Genomic DNA, 26,483 nt, shown 5'->3' with positions numbered 1-26,483 from the left:
GAAAAAAAAAGAAAGGGATATTGTATGGAGCGGCCCTTTACGTAAAAAGACAATTCAAGTTTTAGAAAATATATGCTCCAGTTCTACTCTCGGAGCGCTATAAGTTACAGGGTATCTAGTTGTATTGGAACCCTCGATGGTCTAAACGATTGATATGAACCGTAAAGCCCAACCATCCTTGATCTGGCTTTATTTTCTGTGGCTGCCTTTTTCTAAGCCATGGATGATTTTGTTACGACTGCCTAGCAAAAGTGAATCATAAGCAATCCATGGTGGGCTCTACGCGTGGATAGATCAAGCTGTTTATTGGACATACTTGTGTAGACAATCTTAACCGTCCATTCATGAATAGAGGTAACAGGATTGATGTAGCTGGCCCCAACTAATTGGTATAAGGCATGGATGATGACGCTTATGATTACGGAAGGACCATTGAAACGGTTAGTATTTGTCAAATAGGTGTGATGTATGCATTTTAGTACATGAAATCTAAGCTGGACCTATCCAATAGCAATTAGGAGCACTGTAACTCAAAACTGTTGTGAAAGTGAAAGCACTGGAGCACGTCTCTACAGGAAAAAAGAACTAATTGCATTTAGTGCAGCGAATCCTCCGTGGATGGCATGGGGTCCGCCAAAATCAACTTTAGACGTACTCACAATCATGTGGGATTCCCTAACAAAACAGAGAATTATTGAGGTCGTTCAAGATGGATCCTGCTCGTGGGCTGAAAATTACAGGCTAAACTGTACTTGTGCTGAATTAGAACTCTTTTCTGCTTGGTAGAACATTGAACATTTCCTCTTTTAATCAACTTCACATAAACAATCTCCCATGGCACTCCTCCTTCAGCTTGGAGCTGCCTCAGCTCTCCCTGCAAGTGTTTCTACTGTGAATTCACAACTGATCAAGACAACCAACCAGTTCCAGTATAAACCTTCATAGCCGGCTTGGTATTTGGATTCAACAGCTTGCAGCTTGATCACCAAAATCATGGCACCAAGCCAACTCGGGTCAAGGCAACAATGGTTGGACGCTTGAGATTGAAAGTGATCACATTCGAATCATTGGATGTAAGAGCCTTAAAACATTTAAATCTATTTCTTGGATCCTCAGATCTCAGAAGCACTGACACACACACACACACACACACACATGTTTATATACAGTACACACACTCACACACACAAGGATCACCTAGTGCAATAATCAACCCCATCTAATCAGGTGTACTATCCCATAGAAAATAATGTCTCACCATTGATAAATAGCAAAACACAAGTGTGACCTATTTTAGCATAAGGCAATCCTCATGGTGGGATCAACCTATTGGAACAGAATGGATATTGCACACACATGAAGGATTGGAAGTTATCTGCTGGGTCGACCATAAATTGTGGTCCAACTGGTTGTACTTGAGACAACCTACATGCGCGCACACAGATCCAAACAGCATCAGAAAATACATCGCTCTGTTTTTCATCTTTGCAGGGGCTTATCCGGCAATGCAATAGATGAAGCTTCATCCATTCTTTTCCGGTACAAACAGGAATGGCTTGGTTGGTCCTTATTGTTTATATTAAAGCTGCTTCAAGACGAAGAGTTGAATGCATAGGGAAGAACGAGGAATGCCACTATGTATTAATGGGTTCACTCATCCAATGTAGAGAAAGTTTTCTATATTTGATTTAACACAGGAAAGGTTGAACCCTCTATCTTGCTTCTTCAAGTAACTGTCTTCATCATCCTGTTACTTCAACTTGCTACATTAGCGAAGGAGAAGGCTGTAGGAAGGCATGTCTTCCAGACGTGTGATTTCCTCAAGCAGCAGCTCTCTTTCCAGCTGACGGCGTGTGGATTTCATCACCGACTGTGGAAATACGCAAATTCAAAACTAAATTGCTGGTTGGTATTTGGTAATGAAGATGAGATGAAAACGAATATCTCAAGAGGTGCTAAGAGGCATACATTGAAGTCCATGTATGAAGCATGCATGGCAAGCCATTGCTGATCCATCAACTTGAATGTTATACAGTACAGAAGATCAAAAGCCCGTTCATTTTCTGTCACACAACCACAAGTTACACTCCAGATACAGAAAAGAGTACCTACTAAATGTCATTGTGTATAACCTATTGAGAGAGAGAGATTCAACCCCTCTATATTTTTTGTTCCAAATTGCACCATCCAGAATGTGGGTCATTTGCAATCCAGATTGCTATTTATATTCTTTTTGTCGACAGTATGCATACAGGATTTGTAATAACAACATTTGTTATTTCATATATAAATAATGATATCAATTTGTATATATAAATATATTGCACATTAGGAGTATGTATTGAAGCGGCCCTTATGATCCTTCTAGCATCCTACATGTAGGAGGAAGAACAGTCCAGGTAACCTTTTGTTAGGTAAAGCTGGCACTAGAACTGCGGTGCCCAAGGTTGTGAGACGGCCAACCTATGGAAGTCCAGGTTAGGGGTTGGGTTGTTGGCTCAATTGGGAAGTGCTGAATGCCTCAAAACTCAAGGTTGATAACCCCATCTCAGGTCTCTAAAACAGGTTCTCTTTTTTCCTTCCCTCCCTCCCTCCCTCCCTCTATACACTTTAAGGTAACAGAGATCAATTAAAATTATTTTAAGGCTGCAGCATCGAGCTCCATCCAAACATCATATTCTAATTAATCTATGCAAGTCTTAATTTGTCAAGACATTGGAAAGAATAGCCCTCCAAACAACACTGGCATCTATCAAACACAAATTTTCGTAAATACAGTATCCATGCTATGCTACTGATCCTTGATCAGTTTTTATGATTTTTTTATCTAGTACAGGCATTGTATGATTAACTTTAGAAATGAAAATTAGCACATCAATAAACCACAGAGCATGGTATTAAAAAATGGTGATGCAATGGCTGTAACAGCCGTTGCATAACAGTAAAAGTAGTGCACATTGCGCAATACAGGGCATAATGCCTGATTGAAAAAAAAAAAAGGGCCCGGAATGGGCTGATACGGGGCCGATACATTCCTTTAAAAAAAATCTCGACCATTACAGGGCTGTAACGGCCATTACGGCCCATATCATAACAGCCATACCGCTGGCCATTATGGCTACCATTACCATTATTGATACCTTGCAGTGGAGTATAAATTTCCAAAAAAAAAAAAAAGAAGAAGAAACAGAGAGTACTACACACAATTCCAAAATAAACAAATGCATTCACAATATTCTTATTCTAATCACTTGCACATATAATTGCAACTTGAATTTTATCTGGCATGCACAAGAATATTAACTTGAAACAAACTACTATAAAACTAGAAAGCACTTTCACATACCCGAAAGTAGCTTTAAGAAAACTGCCCCCATCATTGTCCGAGGTTTAGCTGTAAGTTAAGAAGGCAATGTTGTTAATGATATGGAGGTTTCATAGGTGCACGCATGCGTGTGAAGCTAGGAAAATACTAACCAGCTTGGAGATCAAGCATCTGAATGAGCATGAATGTGATGTTCACGCCAGCTACAGCAAATGGGTACTCCCACATAGCTCGATCACCTTCCTGCTTCCGGAGAAGATCCTGGAAGGATTTCTGCAAAGGCAAAAAAGAAAAATGAAAAAGAAGTTTAGATTCTTTACTCACGAACACCCAGATCCATAGCTCAACTGGCAGACTGAGTGGAGATACCTCGTTTCAACACTTGAGGTCTTGGTATCGATCCCTAGGGGGGGTGGCTAACATGGAGTGTGTGTACTGACATGGGTGTGTACTAACAAGCTAACCCAAAAAAAAAAAAAAGATTCTTTACTCACGAATCTGAATATAGTAAGTAATCTATGCAACCATATATATAATATTAGATGATAATGACCATATACTAATAAATACAATAAAAAAAATATCATGTACCATACGGTAAAGAAGATTTGTTTTTCTTTTTTTTTCTTTTGTCGATGAAACTAAATAATCAATAAGTACCAAACATAGAGGGTTCTTTTTTTTTTTGGAAGGTTATAAGTATAAGATGAATTCAACCTTTTCTAAAACCAATCACTAAAGAATGTCCTTATACTATAGTAAGGAGAATACATCTGGTTCGATATTTAACACAAAAACGCTGAAGGAAACAGCAAAGATTCTCCAGTCTGATTTATTATTTAACAAAAAACAAAAAAAAACAAAAAAACCCTTCCAAGCTACATGTTCTACTTTTAATGATGGTAACCAAAATAAGCATCTGCATGGTTGACATAGAACTCCATCTATTAGATTATTTACATAGGCAATTGAAAGTGTTGGACCCACTATATCTCATCATCATTATCATCATCATCTAAGCCTTATCCCAATTAATTGGGGTCAGCTATCGCCACCACATCTGATGCTTAAAAAATATAAAACTACATCTGTGTGGTTAACAATGAAATCTATCTATTAGATGATTTACATAGCCAATTGAAAGTGTTGGAGCCACCATATCTCGTTATCGTCATCTAAGCCTTATCCCAATTAATTGGGGTCAGCTACGGACCCACCATACCTGATGCTTTAAAAAAAACCTAAAAACTCAGCTCTTCTCAAACTTTGCAAGTGAAGATACTCCTCTACTTGAATAATATGCATACAAAAGTAACTATAAGCAATCCAAAGGAGAGTAATATAAGCAAAGGAAATCGAAGTACCGGAAAGGTCTTGGCAAAGAACAATAAGTTCTCCAGAGATATGAAACCACCACCCCTACAAGATATAATCCATTGATCATGTAAAAAGAAATAATTGAGGACTAACTTAAATCCTAGCGAATAAAGGGCCCTCACAAAAACTAGGAAAAAATAACATACCTGAAATCCGTAGATGGGTCCTTTCCTTGCCAACCCATTTCCTTCCACTGTTCAGATATTAAGCCCCGAAGTTCTTCTTCAGGAAAAGCAGCATGCCAGAGAGCCCTCAAGGCTTCCTACAACTTGCAGCAATAAAAAGTGACAATCGAAACATACTTTATCATATTTTTGCAGTACGCACCCTATCCAACTCTTATCTGTAGAAGGATAAGGAGTAGACGGAGGTCTAGATTCCATGTGGAAGGAAAAGAATAGACTATGACACACTTTAAGGGCCTGTTTGTTTTCCTATTTGCCATTGTAAATGGTGGTAAATAGGTAATTATAACCTATTTCTATTGCTTGGAAGAGATGAAATATGAAGGGTAATTACACCTCGATTTTCGGAATTTACTTTTTGAAAAAATGGGTGAGAATGATTGAGTGAAATTTTTGGATCTCACCATGCTGCATGTGATCGATCCACATCATCTATCTATTTTATCAAATAATTTTAGCACTTGTGTCAAAAAAATTAGGTAGATTATAAGCTCAATTGGACCACACTGCAGCAAACAAGGGGATATTGACATCTATCGTTGAAATGTGAAGCCATCCATAGGTCCCACACTGATTTGTATCTGTGATCCAACCTGTTCATATGATCACATGGACATGGATGAAGGAAAAACACAAATATCAGCTGGATATAAAACTCCTATGGCCCACAAGAAGTTTTTAATGGTGTGTGTTTAATCCCCATGTTTCTTGTGTTGTGGTACACTTTCACTTTGGATTTGCCTCGATTTTCAGTTTATGCCCTAAAATGAGCTGTTACAATGAATGGACAGCTTGGATCCGACACATATCATGGTGGGCCCTACAAAATTTTGAAATTTTTTCTCGATATTAGTGTCAAGTCAAATCAAAGCTTACTTTGCATGGGCAGCTATAGTGCATTTCTTTTGGAAAATAATGATTGCTTATTTACTTTTATTTCCAACTGGAAATAAGAAAACAAACACCCCCAATAGAATGATGAATTACAATTACAGAGAGCCTAAGCATGCAATACTTCAAGTCTTGCTAGATAGTCCTTAGTGAGACAGTCGCAAATTCACTGACTGTCAAAAGGAAACATCCATACTTTCTACCAAAAGTCCAACTACTCCACAAACCAGTGTACCTCTTCGATGCCCAAGAGATGGCAATAGCCTCAACTAAGGGCATGAGATTAGATAAATACAACTACATGAGACTTCCAACAACACACTAGTGCAAGGGCATTTTCATACCGGGCTCGAGTGGGGTAGCTCGTGGGATGCGGGGACACACTCGAGGTGTGTGACCCATAGGGGTGTACATCGAGTCGAACCGAGTCAAGCTGGCCTCAGCTCGAACAGTGGTTGACCTTAGCTCGAACTCGGCTCGGCTCGGCTCGGTCCTCGAGCTTGACTGGCCAGCTCGGCTCAGTTCGGTCAGTAGCTCGGGCCGAGTTCGAGCCGAGTTCGCCATTGAGGCATTTCCACAAACACCTTAACTGCAACTTCAAAATCCCACTGTTTTACAAACAGAGGCAATGGTTTTACAGATATTTTCTCAAATACCTTCTAAATAACATAAAAGCCAAAAAAAAAAAAAAAAAACAAAGAGAAAAAAGGTATTTGTTTCATGTACATACCTTTCTTGCCACCAACCAAACCTTCCTTGCCACTAGCCACATTTCGTTGAGTCATTTTATCAAACAGTTGGTGAGCAACATCAATGGCAAAGTAACTGAGTCACCGAACTATTTCGATCCGAGTTCAATTCGAGATGGATTCGATTCAAGTCAAGTCGAGCTGAGGCCTGCTCGAACTCATTTTCGAGCTCAAAAAAACAGCTCAACTTGGCTCGAACTCAGCTTCGAACCGAGTCAAATTGAGCTTTTTCGAGTCAAGTCGAGCGAGCTAACCGAGCTAGCTCGGTTCGTGTACACCCCTAGTGACCCATGTGATTTGGGGTCCACGGGGGAGGTCTTGTGCTCGAGACTCCTCACCGGCGGTAATTAATGCGCATTTCACACCGAGCTTGAGTGGGGTAGCCCGTGGGATGCGAGGATAGACTCGGGGTAGGCGGCCCATGTGATTTGGGGCCCACGAGGGGGGTTCGGCCGAAGTCCTAATCCACGAGATGTAGGGCCTGGGCTATGAGATAAAGGGATTAATTCGCCATACTCTAACAGTTCGAGCTTTTAAAGAAAGTGGTTAATTGTCCCGCATCAAATTGGTATCAGAGCGGTAGGTCTCGTGTTCGAGACTCCTCACCGAGGGTGATTAATGCAGGGGCATTTTCACATCGGGCTCAAGTGGGGTAGCCCGTGGGATGCGGGGACACTCTGCCATACTCTAACAGTTTGATTAATGCAGGAGCATTTTCACACCAGAGATGCGAGGACACACTCAGGGTGGGCAGCCCATGAGGGGGGTTCGGCCGAGGTCCTAACCCATGAGATGTGGAGCCTGAGCTATGAGATAAAGGGATTAATTCACCATACTCTAACAGTTCAAGCTTTTAGAGCAAGTGGTTAATTGTCCTGCATCACACACTTGCTTCAGTTTTCTTCAAGTGCTTTACGCCAATAGGGCCCAGATAGGCAACTATGCTTTGCCAACCTCATTGTCAACAACCCCAACATACCTGCAGTTCCTAGTTTCCAATTCTCCACAACTACTACATACTCATCACTGCCTTAGGCCACTAGTCTCTAGTTAAGCTTTTAATCATGGCTGCTGAAAATCCCACCCCACAATAAACACTTCCCTAATGTTGTCAAGGAATTCCTTTTTATCGGTATGATAATTGCCACCCAACTATTAGATTTTTAATCTTCTCCACCAATCCTAGAAAAAGGGACTGGACCAAATTTTGAAGGTTACTCTCTTGAAGAACATAGGTATTCACCTCACTTCCACTAGAGCTTTTGGAGGTAAGACAAGTGCCTCAGATATGAAAAAATCATTTATTATCCAAGATGAGGAAGCTCTCAGAGAGTAACATCCAAAATAATTTTGGGTCCCTTTCATTGGTCCAACATGACTGCAGTCTTCAGATTCTTTCAATAAACCAATGACAGCAGGCTATCATCCTTATTCATAAGATTTTGTTATGCTTTCCCACTTCATGAGTTCATGTTTCAGTATTTCAAAGGACATCCATCACACTTCGTTGAGTGATTGTCTGGGCGAGGTATAAAGCCAAAGCCTGTTGGCTTTCCCCGCCATCACCCTGCCTAGATCCGGGGGGTTGACACCCAAAAGTAGCATAGATGCATCCACATTTTTGAAAGACCAGATTCAACCCCTACCCTTCTAAAGTTCACAAAGCTCATAAGATAGCGTGCAAAGAATTGTTTATCTGTATCCTTGATCCTCACTACTCGTGAAATGGCGAAAAGGAACTATTAAATCCTATAGCATCAAGTCACATGTCAATAATACATCTCAAACCTGGACCCTAGACAGTTGTTGATCATTTGTCAAAAACTCTCGCATTTACCAGCCAAACTGTTCTGAATATCCACAGATTTACTGTCTCAGAGGTATGCAGTTGAGAAGCTTTCAGCTAGTTTGTACACAATTGATTGCAGAAAAGAAACTACTGATGAGACTTAAGGGTTTCAAGAAGAAAGGCCTGAATAATTGGTTTTTTCTCTCTCCCAAAGGTAGCTTGGTTATTTTTGCAAGAAAATAAAGAAAACTTCAAGAATGTTGAAATATTTTGTACTCAGTGAAGTATTTTATCTTTTAAACACCTGGCAAATTGAACATGTTAAATTTAAAAATACTGTCAAGTTGGATGGATGTTGTAAAAAGAGTGACTCTGAAAAAATACAAATCATCATCATCATCTAAGCCTCATCCCAACTAATTGGAGTCAGCTACATGAATCCTTTTCCAGCATTCCACGTCCTTTTCTGCCTTCCCCTTGCCCTTTTAGAGCCTTCAACTTGTACAAACTCGCTCCTTCTAACCGGCGCAGTCCTTGGTCTCTATTGCACATGACTAAAGCATCTAAAGCCTACTTTGAATTCCTTGAATGCATTCAATTATAATTCTATCCTTCCCTTTTCTTGCCACTCATCCGTCTCAACATACTTATTTCAGCTACACTCATCCTATGGAAACATTGTTCCTTAACTGCCCAACATTTTGTCCCATAAAGCATGGCTGATCTTATAGCCATCCTATAAAATTTCTCTTTCAGTTTTATGGTATACGGTGATCACATAAAACTCTAGAGGCACATCTCCATTTCTTCTACCACCCTTGAGTTGTATGGGCAACATCCTTCTCAATCTCTCTGCTCTCATAAAATTGTCGACCCAAGATATCAAAGTAGTTATTTTGAGAAACTTCTTGGTGGGCAATCTTTAATAATTCCTCGTTCCTACTTCTATTGTTACTAAAATTGCACCCCATATACACTGTTTTAGTCCAACTAATTTCAAATCTATCTTTGTGTTTACGCCCCCACTCGTCTTGTCAATCAAAACTATGTCATTTGCAAACAACATACACCATAGGATCTCTTCCTACAAATGTCTCATCAAACTTGTCCATAACGAATACGAAAAGATAAGGCTGAATGCCGAGTATCAACCCTCTGTGCAAGCCTACAATAATTGGGAACCCACTTATCTCACCACTAGTGATCAAGGTGTTCCAAAACGGTAACGGTGGCAGTAAAGGCCACCACCATTACTGTTATGATACGGGCCGTAACAGCTGTTTTTTATTTTTTGAAAAAACTGTTATAGGACCATTATAGGGCTGTTACGGGCCGTTATAGGACCGTTACGTCATGTTTTTCCTGTAACAGCCGTTTCAACCCCGTAACGCATAACGTTTATGACTGTTACCATTACGTAACTGATTTTGAATACTGTGCCAGTGGTTTTTACATTTGTTACTACTCCCTCATACATAATACTGGGGCATTTTCACACTGGGCTCGAGTGGGGTGGCCTGTGTGAGGCGGGGGCATACTCGGGGTGGGCAGCCTGTGTGAGGCGAGACCTATGTGATGCAGGCTCATGTGAAGTGGGGCCCATGAGGGAGGTTCGGCCGAGGACCTAACCCATGGGATGTGGGGCCTAGGCTATGAGATAAAGGGATTGATTCACCACGCTCTATCAATTTGAGCTTTTAAAGCAAGTAGTAAGTTGTTCTACATCAAAGTGGTATCAGAGCGGGAGGTCTCGTGTTTGAGACTCCTCACCGAGAGTGATTAATGCAAAGGCATTTTCACATTGGGTTTGAGTGGGGTGACCTGTGTGAAGTAGGGGCACACTCGGGATAGGCGGCCCGTGTGAGGCAAGACCCATGTGATGTGGGCCCACGTGAAATGGGACCCACGAGCTATATATCTTTTAAAAAAAATAAATAAATTCATAGAGGTAACGATTTCTTTATTGAAAAGAAAACAGAGAAACAGGAAAACAAAAGGCAGAAAACAACAAGCAAAAAGAGGGAATACAACTCCCTATATATCTTCAATTGTCTAAACAGGAAAATAGCTTTAATGGTAGACCTCCCTAGCATGAAACCAAACTGATTTTCTGATACATTTGTCTCATGCCTTAGTCTTTGCTTAATCATTCTTTCTCAAAGTTTCACAATATGGCTCATAAGTTTAATCCCACAATAGTTAGTGGAGTTTTACGTCTCCTTTATTCTTATAAATAGGTACGAAGTACTTTTCCTCCATTCGTTTAGCATTTTCTTCAATCTTCGAAAAAATACAAATGCATATTCTAAGTTTCAGCAACCATTTTTGGTGGTGGAAGTGAGAAACAAGAACATTGCGTCGTGAAGTGACGTTTTGACCATGGTTTGACACGGACAGGTCGACTTGGGCTCGGCAAACACCGATCTGGTTTGACACCATGAGTTGGGTTCTTGGGGGTGATTTAGGCTGACTCTTAAGTCATCTAGCCGAGTCAGCCCCATCCGACTCGTTGGGCATGCGTCTCTCACTCTCTATGTGATGTCCATGTGACATCCACCCCGCCCATCACTTTCACAAGCTCACATTAGGACATAGGCACAAAAATCAGGCATATTCAAAACTCAAATCAGCCACACCACAGGAAACTGTGGAGACAAAAGTGCCCACCATTGAAACCTCCCTAGGGCCCACCATGATGTTTACATGCAATCTAAGCCGTTCATAAGGTCATTCCCACAGGGACAAAGGCAAAACACAATCATCAGCCCAATAAAAAGCGTTTATGGACCCCAAGAAGTTATCAATGGCAGCCATTCAATCCCACTGTTTGTATGGTGTAGCCAACTTGAGTTCTGGATCTACCTGATGTTTTAGATCATGTCCTAACATGAGTTGGCACAACATATGTACGGAGTGGATAGCCCTGCCGTTGCCTAAATTGGGAGATAGGGGGCAACTCAATCCGACTGATCCAGGTTGACTCAACTAAGGCCGAAAAATCGGTCTCCAAGTCGCCAAGTCTTAAAACCATGGTTTTGACATAACGGTGGGAACAATTAGCTGAGAAACAAATGCAATTGAGCAGGTCCGGGTAAGCAGTTTACAACATAACAAGGGTAAAATACAAGTAACCTCATAATGCATGTTTGTTGAACCAGATCATCATCTACCCACATCATCAATGTCACTGACGTATTATGAAAGCTAATAGAAGAATTTATGGGGATAGAAAAGGTTCAAACATTTTAAGTCTTGACATGATGATCTCTCAGTTTATACTACCTGATGCTCTGGCTTTGAACTATCATAGGTGACTTCTATGCGGCTCTGTAGCCTGTGCAAATATTCTTCCTGAAACCACAGAGAGCAAAAGAAGTTATCAAGGAATTAATCATTATAGCATTTTTAAGATAGTAGAGGACTACTGAGTACAAGGATGAGTTTGCTTAAAATAGTGTAGGCAAAATGTTCTCTTCGTGAATCAAGGGGATAAAAAAATAACATATGTAACAGATATTATGCACTTGTTGGTTAACTGGGGGAAATGGTTTTGGGCAAGGAACTCAACCCATTTCTTGAAGCTTTAAGCAGGTATTGCAATTAGCTTCAAGACTTCTGTGAATATGACAGAGAACAGCAAAGACTAGTGAATCATGAAGGTCATTACCAACATGATGTGAAAGATGTAATGTCAAAGAGCATAACAATGGAATCCACAAGCTGAACAGCAGCAAACCAAAATTGAATGTAGTGAAATCTCAGGCAGAAAATTACCTGCAAAGGGGTTAGTTCAAACGATGAACGGGCATCATTCTCTCTTCTTTGAGCACAAACACAAGAAAGGCCTCTTCCAAGCCATGCTGCTGATCCTGCCACAACCTCAGCTGTAGCAATACAAGGTTGGCAGTAAAGAAAATTTGAGTTTTCAAATTGTAAAATGGCCATCAAACAATTACCTATCTGCAGTGAAAAACATAGATCTTCTAAAGACCACAACAAGAAAAATCCATTCTGTAAGTTCACAATGCTGTGCTTGAGATTCCAAAAAAGGCCATCTTTTTCATAGCCAACAATCATGGCCAGATTAAACTTTTTTAAGGATGCCATGGCAAGCACATTGCAATGATTCGATACGATACTGGGTTAGAGTAAACCGTACACCTCATATCTTGGGTTTCAATGTCTAATTAAAAGCTCGCCAAACAAAAACCCAAAAACGGGGCCCTGAGCCCCATCGCTTGCAGTAAAAGAGCAAAAGCCTTCAATTCATTTTCGAAAATGCAACAAACCAAAGACATCATTTCAATTGCAATAGTGTAGGATACAATCCAAAGTATACACCCATTACACCTCATGAATCAATTAAGTGAAGAAGCTATTTCAAGAGTTATTTCTTCACCCACTCGATTTGTTTCAAAACCATTGATAACTGAAGGTGGACAACAACAGACGCTAACGGGGAAATTTAAACCTGTCCACAGGACAAAGATTATATTGCCCTATGGGCTGCATACGAAGACATGAAACAACATTCTGTAATTCAAACCATTCATCAGGTGGGAAATGACAAGAGAGCTGCCATAGAAATATCTCGTGGAACAGACCATCTGCTCGGCAACCCACAAATGACGGGTAAACAAGAATACAAGCAATCAGCACTGAACATGAAAATATCCATCAATCCGATCAGCAGCGTTATTGATCCAATCTATGCAATTCTGAGGAAGTGGGCCATCCACATCAGGACCGACCAAATGAAAGGTACAAATAACTGGACCTTTGTGAAAGGTCTCCAGAATACACAATCCGTGCACTATTAACAACCACGCGAGGTTTAAAAAATAGAAAAAAAATATCCAAAAATATCTTATAAGTGATCATTTGGCATTCTTAGATACACAATGCTGCTGCTAGCTTCAAGTTTAGCTCTCCCAAAATTCAAAATATCAAATCTTCAAAAACTTAAATAATAATAAAAAATAAATAAATAAAAACAGGCACCAATTCACCATTTTCCAAGTCCACGAAAGAACCCAAAAAAGAAAAAAAGAAAAAAAGAACTTGAATAAAACGAGAAAACATAAACTCGAGAAAGCTGTTGAAATTGAACATCTTCAGATTAAATGAAGAAAGAAATGAGGATTTATCACGCACCAGATGTGGAATGGTAACCGCTGCTCCGCTCCAGCCCTTGTGAGATCCGCCTAACCGCGACAAACGATCCGCCTTGGTCGCCCATACCACCCACTAAACGGCACCCCGGCGGCTCCGATCCCACATCTCAGACAGACACTCTTCGAAATCTCCTACTCCAGCAGAAAACGGCCGAAACGATGAAATCCGAGTGTTCAAATCCGATAGTAGCTCATGGAAACCAGCAAGAACGAATCAACGGCTACAGAGATCCGATCTGCACCGTCCGAAAGCGCAGAGAGCAGAGAACCTGAGGCTCCTTTGGCAGCCAGCATCAAGAACAAGAAAAGGGAAGAGAGGCAGATACAAAAGAACTCGCTTCAAGAACGACGTTGGATCTAGTCCCCTTTAACGGACGGTTAAAATTTAACGGGGATTTAGGGTTTCATGATCTGAAGAAAAGAAGCTCAGGTAGCTGCTGCATCTCTCTCTCTCTCTCTCACTCACTCTCTCTTTCTCCGTTCGGAATTAGTTGCAGGTTGGGGAACGTTATTTTAATGGACTGTGTGTTAATTAAAGACATTTAGAAGGGTTTTTTTTTTTTTAATATTTGAAAATGAGGTCCAAGCATCTTCAATAAGGAGGGAATGCCTGTCCAAATTCTAGAGACCAAATGCGGGAAATTTGGACAGGGTTTTTTATTTTTGGGTGTGGGACCGGTTTGACATTAAATGAAAGATACAGGGGTAGTATAGGAATTAAGAATCCATCATTCTCTCTCTTCCAATAGTTGCATTCTACGACACGTAACATGAGTCATACGCGGCTTTTCAATTCAAGCACGTGGGGCCATGCTTCAGTAATCTCGAATGTACCTCACCGAATAATCTCAAATGTACCGCACCAAGTAATAATTGAAACGGATTGGCTACTCCCCGGGCACCACCATGATGTATGTATTTCATCCATGGCGTCCATATATTTTTATAGATCATTTTATAATATGTAAAAAAAAATGAGATATATCGCAAACTCAAGTCGACCACATTATAGGAAACAGTGTTGAATGAACATTGACCATTAAAAATGTTTTGGGACCATAAAAGTTTTGTATCAAGCTGATATTTATTTTTTCCCTTCATCTGGGTCTTTATGACCTAATCAACAGATTGGATGTCAAATAAACAGCACAGTGGGCCTTAGGAGGATTTTAATAGTGGATGTCCAATCATGATTGTTTTCCTTGTGGTGTGGTCCACCTAAGATTTATGTCCCTATAATTTTTCGTATCAAGCCCTAAAATGATATCTAAAAATAGATATGTAAAAATGAATGATCCGTAAAAACCGGAATGAATGAAACACATACCTCATGTTGGGGCCCGAAGAGCACCGACCACCAGCCACGTAGCACCGACCACGAGGCTGGTGTCAAGGGAATAGCAAATCCATCTCCTTGTGATATTGGGTCGGATTAAATGCACAAAAGCATTAAATGCATGAGTATCAGTGTTGTGCTGTGTACAGTGGTTAACTTGAGCGTTGTACGTATCTTAATCTTATGCCTGTACGTTAAAATGGTATAAGAGAAGGATTAGATGGCATGAATAAGAAGATACATCAAGGTGGGCCTGCCCATAAAACTGACCGTTCGTTGCTAGAGACGGCGGGATAGGATCCGCATCGACGGAGATTGCATCCTGCCCCTCAAAACTCGTAAGTTTTGTGAGGCCTATCGTGGTTTACGTGTTTTATCACGTGGTTCATTTATTTTTACCAAATTATCTTTTAATATAAATTCAAAATTAAGGTAGATGTTTACCGACGTACTGGATGGAACCGCATGGTATTGAGTGGATTTGATCCCATTTCTATCAAATGGTAGGTTTGGATGGCTGCACGTTACTACATTGTAGAGTGCCTCGTAGACTGCTGCATTAGGGGATGTATGGGATTAGATGAGTTTAAGTGGGATGGGATTTGCAAAACATAATAATTATATTGTGTCCCATTGCCGCGTAATTCCATGGCTTGGAGGCCATCCCACTTTGTGTTTGGAAGAAAAGATGAATGCATTGGAATTGAATTAGCCACTTATCTTATCACTACCAGTTGGTTCTCTATAGACCCTACCATGATTTATGTGTTTCATCCATGCTGTTCACTCATTCTTCCAAATCATTTTATGAACTGAGCCCAAAAATGAGGTTGATCCAAATCTCAAGTGAACTGCACCGTGTTGATTGAACGCCGACCATTAAAAACTTTTTGGGAGCCACAAAAGTTTTGGATCAAGCTGATAACTATTTATGACCTAATCAACAACTTAAATGTCAAAAAATCATTCTAGTTAGCTCTAAGAGATTTTTAATGATGTAATTCAATCACTATTGTTTTCTCATGGTGTGGTCCACTTGAGATTTATATCTACCTCAATTTTGTGATCAAGTCCTAAATTTATATTTCAAAATAAATGAACGGCATGGATAAAACATATACATCATGGTGGGCCCCACATAGCACCGATCATTAGGCACACGAAATCCAAAGCTAGATCACAAAAATCCCTTGCTCTAGTGCAGATTCCAAGAAGGGGTTTCACAACCCATGCCTGGTGTGAGTCGCAAATACGACCTTGCAATCATCCATGAGAACTTAAAACCCACTCCCACCTAATCCCCTTTAAACCCATGTGGCAAATGCCCCATTAGGGATTGAATGTCTCCTTCAGACTTCGCCCATCCCTTCAATACAGTGTGGAATGGGGGATGGGACCACAGGCAACTTCACAGGTGGGCCACCGTGATGTATAACTTCGATCCATACCATCTGTACATAAGGTCCATTTAGTATAGGGAATTAGACCAAACAAATATAGATCCAAGGTTGCAATGGACCACACCACTAGGAAGTAGTGGTAATAAGGACGCCCATTATTGAAAAACACATTATGTATTTCAATATATTTTGCATTTCCAAACACTACCACAAGTTTACACAAGTACAATGGCCGAATTCCATCACCCATCCAAATTGAAAAGTCAGATCATTCCAGCCTCTTCCAATCATTGGAAGTCCCAGGTAACCACCAATAGTCCTCTTGTTACCTTGAGGGCCTGTTTGGCTGGGGGAATCCCATGGGATTAGGAGGGATGGGATGTCATGATGGTGGTGTCAATGGATTGGTTTAAGATTCATGGGATTGCTATATCCTGGGACAAGATCACTGGGTCTGTTTGGCACGCCCACGTATCCCAGGACTTCCAATTTGTCCAACCAAGGGATGGGATCAATTTTAAGGCAATGATGATGATGTCAGTGGATTGTTTTAAGATCCATGGGATTGCTTACATCTCAGGACAAGTTCATCGGGTCTATTTGGCTCGTCATGCATATCCTGGGATATCAGGATCCCATCCCTCTTAATACCGTCGGATTCGTCCGGCCAAACAGGCCCTAAATCTAATTTCATCCCGTGTAAGCCACGCTATGCAACGTTCCGAACTGGCAACACACAGATCCATGGCTCAACTGGCAGACCGAGTGGAGATACCTCGTTTCAACACTGAGGTCTTGGTATCATCCCCAGCTGGGGTGGCTAACATGGAGTGCGTGTACTGACATGGGTGTGTACTAACAAGCCAACCCTTCAAAAAAAAAAAAAAAAACGCCCCAGCATCAAGTGGACCACACAAGAAGCAGTAACAATAAGACGTCCACGGGTGCAACCTTCCTGGGGCCTACGCCATGTATAATTGCCGTCCAACGTGTTCAGACGGAAGCCACATTGACGGAACGAGTGGACAATGGGCCCCACGAAGACCGGCCAAGACCGAGTCAGTCCTGACAGGAGTAGTACGCAAGCCGCGTGCCCAATCTTTTGCCTTTTCTGGATTGAACAGGGGCCACTGCTGTATTTTTATTCTCAGCCGTCTTCTTTTCTTTTTTTTTTTGCCACATTGAAGGGCCAGGAATGTCCTATCAAGGATAATCAAAAGGGTAGGACCATCACATCAACTTGAATATTAGGCTCTGCCATTCGAACATTTGGCTCACAACTTAGACAATCTCGATTTTTTTAACTGTGTGCCACGTGTACGGTTGATATGCGGTTGGAGCATGATATGCCATACTCTTCCAAAGTATCACATAAACGGTACGCCGGTCTGAGTCATATTCGAGACATGGTCTTCTCCAAACTTGTTACGTACCACAGGTACGATATCCGTGGGACGAGCACGTGGTCAGACCGTTGATAAGTATTAAACGCGCATTGGGTGGCACCCCCACCCATTCCTAGCTAACGGACAGGGGCTCCGAGGGGCCACCGTGATGTATGGTTTTTATCCACACCGTCCATCCATTTTGCCATATCATTTTTGGGTATAATCCACACCGTCCATCCATCCTCGCTAACGAACTGCTCCCTGTGGTGTGGTCCATTGATCCTCGGATCTACCTTATTTTTGGGTTTGTACCCTAAAATAATATGGAAAAAATGGATGGACGGGTTGGATAAAGCCCATACATCACAGTGGCCCCTCAGAGCCCTCGTCCATTCCAAGTTAGGTTCGGGCAGGAGTAGTACCCAATCCGCGTCCATAGTCATGATATTAGTGGGGCCTATGGCTGTCAACGGGCTGGGCCTAGGGATTTTGATCTGCCTCGGGCCGGGCCGCAAAGCCGGCCCTATACAAAATTCATATTTTGGTAGGCCGGAACTCGGCCCATTGACACCCCCAGTGGGACCAGCACGTGGTCAGACCGTTGATATATGCAACACATTGCAAACCAGCATATCATTTTTTTAATGAGAAAAAGTGTTAGTGTGGCAAAGTACGACCCATCACACCACATGCATGCAACCAGCCAACGTACGCACGGCGTACATTACTCCAATCCAAACCGTCCACGTCGTGGGCCTCACTATAGATGGGTTATAACATGAAACATGCACCTAAATGATGATCATGACTCTCTAATCAACTTCCACTAATCAATTTCTTATGATCATGGCTCTCTAAACAATTTCCATTAATCAATTTTTTTTTTAGTTGTCCAATCAATTCGATTTTTCAGACCATACCCCATCTACAGTGGTTGGTACAACTCTAACGGTTTGGATTTAGGCATATATATGCCAGATGTACTGGTGCAGTGTGCATTTTTTGTGGATGGTCACACCCTGCAATCCTCCAATCAAATAACTCTTCTTTTTTTTTTTTCCAATCATCATTTTGACCAATCTCTTTAGCTCAGCCGTATACATTCCGCGTCGTGGAATGATCACGTACGTTAGCTTTTGGTAATTACCATACGTTGTGTGGGGCCCACCAGAGTTTTGGTTTGTCTCTTCGACCTGGTGGTGATGGCATACACACAGTAAGGTGGAAACCATGTTCTATCTGAAGATTTCTACGGTGGGCATCACTCTCCCCAGTGTCCCCCATTGTTCTTCCTGGCGTAGCCCACCGTTGCAGTGGATAATGCTGAAATTTGGGATATAGATCCAAATTGGTGGGACACATCTAATGGATGGACTGGATGGCGTCCACACTGGTCAAAAGTAATTATCATTCGTAGGAATGATTGGATTTGATCGTTCCTATTGAAAATATCCAGGAAGAGTGCCGATTGCTTGCCGAGCTCAAAAGCTGGGGCCCACCATGATTTTTACGAGAAATCCAGCCTGTCCACCCGTTTCACCGTATCATATTAATACAGGAGCCCAAATATAAGTCAGATCCAAAACTCCAGTGAGCTACACCACAGGAAATAATAAGAATTTAACATGCACTGTTGAAACATTTGTGGAGCCATAGAAGTTTTGGTCATGGTAATGTTTTGTTGTTTTAATTCATAATAGTAGGAATGTCCTGGAAAGGTTTCAACAGTAGACATTTCTCCACCCACTTTTCCCAGTCGTCTAGCCCACTTGAGTTTTGGATCTGCCTTATTTTTAGTTTGATTTTGTAACACGGTCAGGAAAAATGAATGGACAAGGTGGATTTCTTACAAACATCACAGTAGGCCCCACCTAGCTTTTGAGAGCAGGACGTCCGTCATGGTATGCATATAAGGGTGGGTCCACGCACGATAGAGTAGTCAGTAGAAACTCCTCATCTTAAACAGTGGTACTGGAGCCAGAGAGCTGAAAGGCTCACCTTCCATTGGCTTTGGAAGATCGATAAAAGGACAGGGAAAGGAAGATGAGATGGGGACATGCACTGAGCGAAGGCATGGAGAGGGTGGGTCATTAAAAGAAGTTGGCATGAGTGATGGCTCGCTCTCGTGTCTCCTTTTATAGACTCATTCGTATTAATTTCCAGGAAAGCATGTCTGCATGAGGGAACCTCACATGGGATGCTTCCTTAGGTGGGCCACGTGATGAGTGGTAAGTACTCCTCGCATGACATTGACGTCCACTCCATTGGTTTTGAGGCACTGTTTCGATTGTCAGATGGCAGCATGTTGAATGATAGTCGGCCACTTTACCATCCTATTCTCATCCAATAGGTCAGGTTTATTACAAAGCAATACGTGGTACAAAAGTCTGTCTGGGTGAGTTTTAAGCGTTCTTGAGTGCATTTAAATGTGTCTGAGTGCGTATAGATAACAGTTTTAAGTTTATTTAAGTTCATATAAGTGCAACATTCTTAGATGAACTTGACTTGCTCGGACTCCATGTTAGAGCCATCCATTGTATAGGTGTGGCCCACACGCACAAGCATGGGTATTTTCCTTGTGTTTTAAGAAAAGTTTCATTTCTAGTAAGGCGTTCAATCCCATTGTTTCCTATAGTGTGGTTTACCTGAGTTTTTGATCTTCCTCATTCTTGGGCACAATGCCCTAAGATGATCTAGCAAAACATATGCATGTTGTGGATGTATAATAAATACACTAAGATGGGCCCCACAATAAGGGACGCACAATCTTGGGTGGGTTGGGGCCGCACCTAATATGCTACCCCCATTTCTCAACTAGTTTAGAAATTTGCTAATATAAACCTATGCAAGTTCTACCATAGGAAGAGGAACTAAAAGCTTGTAAATTAACGAGACACTTAAGGGGTTCTTGGACGATAAGTTACTTTAAATAAGCTATGTGTCATAAGTAGCTTATCATGGTTTTTACTTGTTCAATAGATATAGATGTTTGGTAAATAATATACTTATTATCAAAAAAGTATAAAAGTATATTTGATTTCTAACATCATAAGTAATTATCTTGAAAGTCGGTTTGATTCCCCTCACATCCACGGTCCATCATGTGGGGCCAACCTTTGATGTGAATTGTTCATTGTGTGGCCCCACCTTTAATGTAGGTCGTCCATCATGCACGGGCCACCTTGATTGTAGGATATTCATCACCAGGGTCGACCATGAAAAAGGAAAACAGTTTATTAGGTAGGGCCTACCTTTGATGTTAGTCATCCATCAAGTAACTTATCTTGATTTCTGCTTATTAAGCTAAAGTAATTAACTTTAAGAAAAAAATTACCTATAATTGATCATAAACCAAACTTACTTATCTCAAATAAGTTACTTATCTACAAATATAAGTAGAAAAGTAATTTATCTGGTGGGATCCAAACAGGGAATATGCTCAAAACATGCTAAGCTTACCATCCTTGTGGAATTTACTTTCTATAACGACAAAATGAACTAAAGCCATCTAAAAATATACAATGACTCTCTCTCCATTTGTTTAAAACATATTAAGCTTTCCATCTTTAACACACCTAAGAAAAAAAATAGGGAGCAGAAGAGGTAAGTTGATTTCATTGTAGGACATGTGGACCATTGATCACGACAGTTCATCTTTAAGCCCAAACACTTTGAAATGTTGTCGTATGCTCTTAGATCACATGGTGCAAGTAGAGCTGGGCATTTCGAGACTGATCCGGTGGATCCGACCCGATCAGCTGCGATCCGACCCGAATCGCACCGAACCAACGGCCTGGATCGGTCAGGTTCTAGTAGGATCATGCAGATCTGACCGTTAATCAGATCGGGTTCGAGTTAACGTCAAATCGGACCGCACTGATCCAAAATCCAATTTGTTTAGATCCGATCCGATCTGATTCGGACCAGACTGGATGTGTTATTAAATACTAATTTACTATTTTACCCATATATATACACACACACACACACACACACACACACACACACACACACTTTTACCCTTTTTATTTTTTTACCCTAACCTACCCGTCCCTCTCTACCCACACGACCGCACCCGAAATCCCTAAATCCCTACAACCCTAAATCCCCAAAACCCTCTCGTCATCACGACCCGAATCGGAGATAAAGTTGGAGATAAAGTTACAAATCTATACATTTAATGGTAGTTTGTTGGAGATAAAGTTGCATATGTGCTTTCTCAAGGTTTGAAGGTGATTGCCTGTAACGGCGAGACTCCTGAGCAGCGAGAATCAGGTTCCACCGTGGAAGTAGTTGCGGCACAAACAAAAGCAATTGCAGGTGATTCCCCTTACCAGTTATATGAAATATTGGAATATTGGAATCTGCCTTCTCTCTCTCTCTCTCTCTCTCTCTCTCTCTCTCTCTCTCATGCATCCCCATCTACAATGAGGCCCATCTTATAAACTGTTTATATCACTAAAACATGACCTTAGATTGGATATGCACATACAGGATATAAATTTTTCAAAAAATAAAATAAAATAAGAACCGATCCGAACTTTGCCCAATCCGATCCGACTCGGTTTTCATGATCGAGTCAGACTTGGATTGGGTCGGGACAATAGGGGTTCGGGTCGGTCCGAGTCAGATGACCCGGACTCAGTCTCGGATCGGTCCGAGTCCAAGTTAGCCCATGTAGAATCCGGACCGAGTCGAGTTGGATCCAATCCGATCCGACTCCGTCCGATGCCCAGCTCTAGGTGCAAGGTATGTACTAGATCGCTTTCTTTTCTTAGTCTTCAGTCTGATATCTTATATATGTATTTGTTTCGGATCCTTGATCTAGAACCATAATTGTTTATCGCTTTCTGAGTTGATCTTGCAATCATCCTATCATTCCTTTGTAGGTGCACTAAACCACATTCCATAAAATGGGCCATAGACGTTGGACCATCAAGTCCAGCCCATGTGTCTCATGGGTTAACACATTTTATTCAATTTGCATTTTCTAATGATCATAAACATTTTTGGTCCAATCAAGCCCAAGGGGTCAGATTAATATGACCCGTTATCATCATATCCTCATTGTCATGTGATTTCTACGTATCTTGCCACCTCCATTTTGCAGGATGCACCAAATAACTCATGAACTCTATAGACTCCACCGGTTTGATGCCAATTCAATCCATTCTCATTTTGGGGTACACCTTGCTAGAAAATTAAGTGTTTCTTGTATACAATAGAGGACTTCAAGAGGTCGAATTGAAAGTAATTACATAGAAGATAATATAATTTTAAGAATTAAGAGTGTTAACTTCTGAATTATAGTATATAAGATTTATATCAATTGAAAGGTTATGGATTTCTTTCTGAAGATATTCTAACGTGCCTCTTCAAGAAATCCATACCCATTCATAACAAATAATAGCCTTTCATAAAATGACATGACTTTACAGCCCACACTGCGCGCATGCGCGAAGCATCGTGCTCAAGGAGATTTGAACCCTAGTTGCATAAGCAAAAACCTTTTCTCTTACTAGCTATATATATTATTTATGAAAAGTTTAAATAAACAATATATTTATTTACTTTTTTAAACAGGCCACTAGCTATCATGAAAGCGTCGGATCTAACTCCAGCCCACTGACGTGCCATGTTCGGAATGACAAGGTCGTGGCCATTTTTGTCGTTGTACTATCATTAGGCATGATGTGAGAGGTTTAGATGGAGTGATGGATGTTTTCTGGCCAAATATGAAGCTTTTGATGGCTACTGATGCAAAAGTACAAAGGCTGAAAAACTAGTTTGACATGGATAATCACTACTTAGACGATCCACATCATTTGGAATATTTTAGGGAATTGATATCAACACCCACTCTGATTGATTTGAATACAACTATTTTCCATTTTGGAATTGAAATAGCACACTTTTGTGCTGTTCCAATCCCCAACATCGAAAATGAATGTATACATGAGATCCAAGCCATTCATCAGTTGGGCTGCATGTGCACCAAATGTTGGACGCGGTAAATAGCTTGTATATGGTAAACGCATACATGTGTAAATGGATTTCTATGTAAATACTTTTCTATTTAGACAGGAATTCACTTACATGTATTGTTTTTTCAATTTAAACGTAAATGAAGTGTAAACATATATTTACTACTTCTCACACCTGATTGGAAGAGAGAAATTTACACCATAATTAACCTTCAGAAAGCACGGTATAAAGATTTGAAATCTGATAGAAATTGTAGCTGTAAAATCTGTGGCGCCCACGTCCGCACTCCATCCGCTCTAAGTGCTCCTAAGGGCATGCATGAGCCTGAAAATAGGTAGATCCAAAGCTCAAGTGGACCACACCATAAGAAGCAAGGGAAGTTGAACACTTATCATTGAAAGTTAAAAAGAGCCTAGGGCCCACAAGGATGTGTACTGGTCATCCAACCTGTTCATAACATCACACAAACATGTATGAAAGGAAAACACAAATATCAACTTCCAAAACTTTTAGCCTTAAGAAGAATCCAACGATAAGCATTCATTTCTCTTCATTTTTTGTGGTGTGGTCTACTTGGGCTTTGAATCTACATCAATTTTAGGCTCATGCCCCTAAAATGAGTGTGAAAAATGGATGAACAATGTGAATTAAACACATACATAATAGTAGGCCCCATAAATTTTAGTAGAAAAAATCTTCTTTTCATCATTTGAGCTTGCTGGCAACATTAGTAGCCACTGCTGAAAGTAAATATAAGAGTAAGTAATAATTACCCATTTACACCTTATTTATATTGTAAATTGAAAAATAAACAAACCTAAAGAAAAAAATAAAATGATGCCTCCACATTTACAACTATCAATTTGAATTTATGGGTGAAAAGAGGAGTGTCGGATGAAGCCACTTAAACCACTTCTTAGTGGCAACTAAACTGATCCAACCAAGGGCTAAAATTCACCCACACAAGTGAACTGACGGCTGTAGAAGCGAAGGCACAAGTTTTTGTGCCCCTCAAGGCACAAAATCAATTCTCTTTCCAGAAATATCATTCGAACCATATCATTACTACATTAATATTGCGACATTTTTAATTTTTTATAGTTATTATTTTTTCCCACTTTTATGGCAAAATCAATATGCATTTTACTTGCAATTTTAAATAATTATCTTAGGCTTGCATATAAGAAGGTTTGAAGTCCAACCCGTTGGACGACAAGTTATAATCCATCCAACATTTAATTTCTAACCTATTGGGTGAACGCCGCATCCAACTCTTCCAATAGGATGACCCACAAAGGATCACCTAATGTAATAGTCAATCCCATCTATTCATCAGGTGGGCCATACCATAGAAAGAATGGTTAACCATCGATGAATAGCAAAATACACGTGTGGTCCACTCAATAAGTGGATGTGGCTGATTTTTGCATAAGGCAATTCCCGTAGGGTTGAATGTGTTGGATTACTCGGTGGAACGTAAAGTGTGGTCAAACCGTTCGACTGGAAGCCTCCTGTAAACATTTAACATTTAAAATAATTTATTATTTTACAATAAATAATTATAAGTTTTATATGTTCAGCAGGATTTTCTTAATAATATCTCAAGAAAAATCTAAAAATCTACGAAGGATTTTCAATTTTTGTTTCTTTCAAAATAGTAAATTTTACAAAATATGGCTACTTAATATAGGATTTATTTTTGATACATTTTAAAAAAGAATATATTCAATAAACTTTCTCATTAATCTAAGTAATTATCTTTAGACTACTTAACATTAGATTTCTTAATTGTCATTGTGGATGGGTTGTGCCAGCAAAGGGGTTTACAGCTCACGTGAGTCCTACTTTGAAGATGTTTATATGAAATGTACTTAAACCATTACGCGTATCACCCTCTGTTAGGCTCAGGGAAAAAACTCAGTTCCATATATGATTCAGGTGTAGTATACAAGGCATCACTCACCCTCTAAATTGTTTCCATTGGTGTGACCCACCTAAATCACGGATGGGCTTGAATTTTGGGCCTCGTACCTAAATTTTGCCATGGCATCTAATGGTTGGAGTGGATTCATATAATCATTATGGTGGGCTGTATAAAAAACAACTGTGGACGTCTCTCTCAATTGTTTCCTTTGGTGTGGCTTCATTTTTTTATTTTTTTTTATTTTTAATTTTTGCCTGAATCTAGCGCAGAATTACATATCTAATGGTTGGAGTGGATTTCATACACATCACGGTGGATCCCGTCACAATTCAAGGGCAGGTGTTGTCACTTAATTTCTTACAAGACCCACTATGGTGATGTCTATTTAAGATCTACTCCAACCATTGGATTTGTAATCTCAAGGTAGGCCAGGAGCAAAATATCATGTTGGCTCAAGATTTAAGTAGCCACATTAAAGGAAACAATTGGGAAAGAGACATCCATGCTCAATTTTTACAGGGCCCACCATAGTGATTATATGGAGTCAACTCCATCCATTAGATGTCGCACCAAAATTTACGCCCAATGATGAAAAATCAGGCTGATCTATGATTCAATTGGGCCACAGCAAGGAGAACAGTTCAAGGGTTTATTGTTGCCCCATTTCCAATTCTATGATATGTTTGAATCTTCCAATGCACTGATTTTTTTAGCCTTGGGCCTAACATGGGGTGATTCACCCTGGAGGTGAGATGAATTTTACATAAACATTGTCATCTGCCAACCCCTTTGCTTGCATCAGCTGACTGAAATTGCTAAGAAATGGAACTCCAATTACTTAAATTGAGGTAGATTATTGAAAAGCTTTTGGAAAAAAAGTATCAAAATGTAAATTCTACATGAACTAGTTTTTTTTTTTTTGGTAAAATTCCCTTCAAGATGTATTATACAATATGGTCA

The 26,483-nt window shown here is 40.4% G+C and overlaps 1 protein-coding gene and 1 long non-coding RNA gene across 4 annotated transcripts; one reads left to right on the top strand and one right to left on the bottom strand.

Moving 5' to 3' along the window:
* The first annotated feature begins 10 nt into the window (after positions 1-10).
* On the top strand, positions 11-2,317 carry LOC131248054 (uncharacterized). Its single transcript, XR_009172128.1, has 2 exons — positions 11-440; positions 853-2,317. It is a non-coding gene; the product is annotated as an uncharacterized LOC131248054 (long non-coding RNA).
* On the bottom strand, positions 1,613-14,125 carry LOC131248051 (uncharacterized). 3 transcript variants are annotated; one of them, XM_058248091.1, is made up of 9 exons: positions 13,471-14,125; positions 12,091-12,276; positions 11,599-11,667; positions 4,849-4,964; positions 4,690-4,744; positions 3,478-3,598; positions 3,347-3,394; positions 1,969-2,063; positions 1,613-1,870 (listed from the first exon to the last, which is right to left on the bottom strand). In XM_058248091.1, exons 2-9 carry the CDS (start codon positions 12,259-12,261, stop codon positions 1,769-1,771), a joined length of 777 nt encoding a protein of 258 aa, XP_058104074.1. In that variant the 5' UTR covers positions 12,262-12,276; positions 13,471-14,125; the 3' UTR covers positions 1,613-1,768. The 3 variants fall into 3 exon arrangements, with proteins under 3 accessions (XP_058104074.1, XP_058104073.1, XP_058104075.1); XM_058248090.1 differs by having other exon boundaries at positions 12,091-12,200; positions 13,471-14,123; XM_058248092.1 differs by lacking the exon at positions 1,969-2,063 and having other exon boundaries at positions 12,091-12,200.
* Positions 14,126-26,483: the final 12,358 nt, after the last annotated feature.

The sequence above is a fragment of the Magnolia sinica genome, chromosome 6, assembly GCF_029962835.1.
Source record: "Magnolia sinica isolate HGM2019 chromosome 6, MsV1, whole genome shotgun sequence".
Classification (NCBI taxonomy): domain Eukaryota; kingdom Viridiplantae; phylum Streptophyta; class Magnoliopsida; order Magnoliales; family Magnoliaceae; genus Magnolia; species Magnolia sinica.
This window is presented reverse-complemented; position numbering and strand designations above follow the sequence as displayed.

Coding starts and splice junctions, on each gene's coding strand:
- LOC131248051 (XM_058248090.1), bottom strand. CDS start 13,555: ATGGGCGACCAAGGCGGATCGTTTGTCGCGGTTAGGCGGATCTCACAA. Junction 4,965..11,598: donor GTTCAAAGCCAGAGCATCAG/GTAGTATAAACT, acceptor TGCAAGTTGTAG/GAAGCCTTGAGGGCTCTCTG. Junction 3,599..4,689: donor TCTTTGCCAAGACCTTTCCG/GTACTTCGATTT, acceptor TTGCCTTTGCAG/AAATCCTTCCAGGATCTTCT.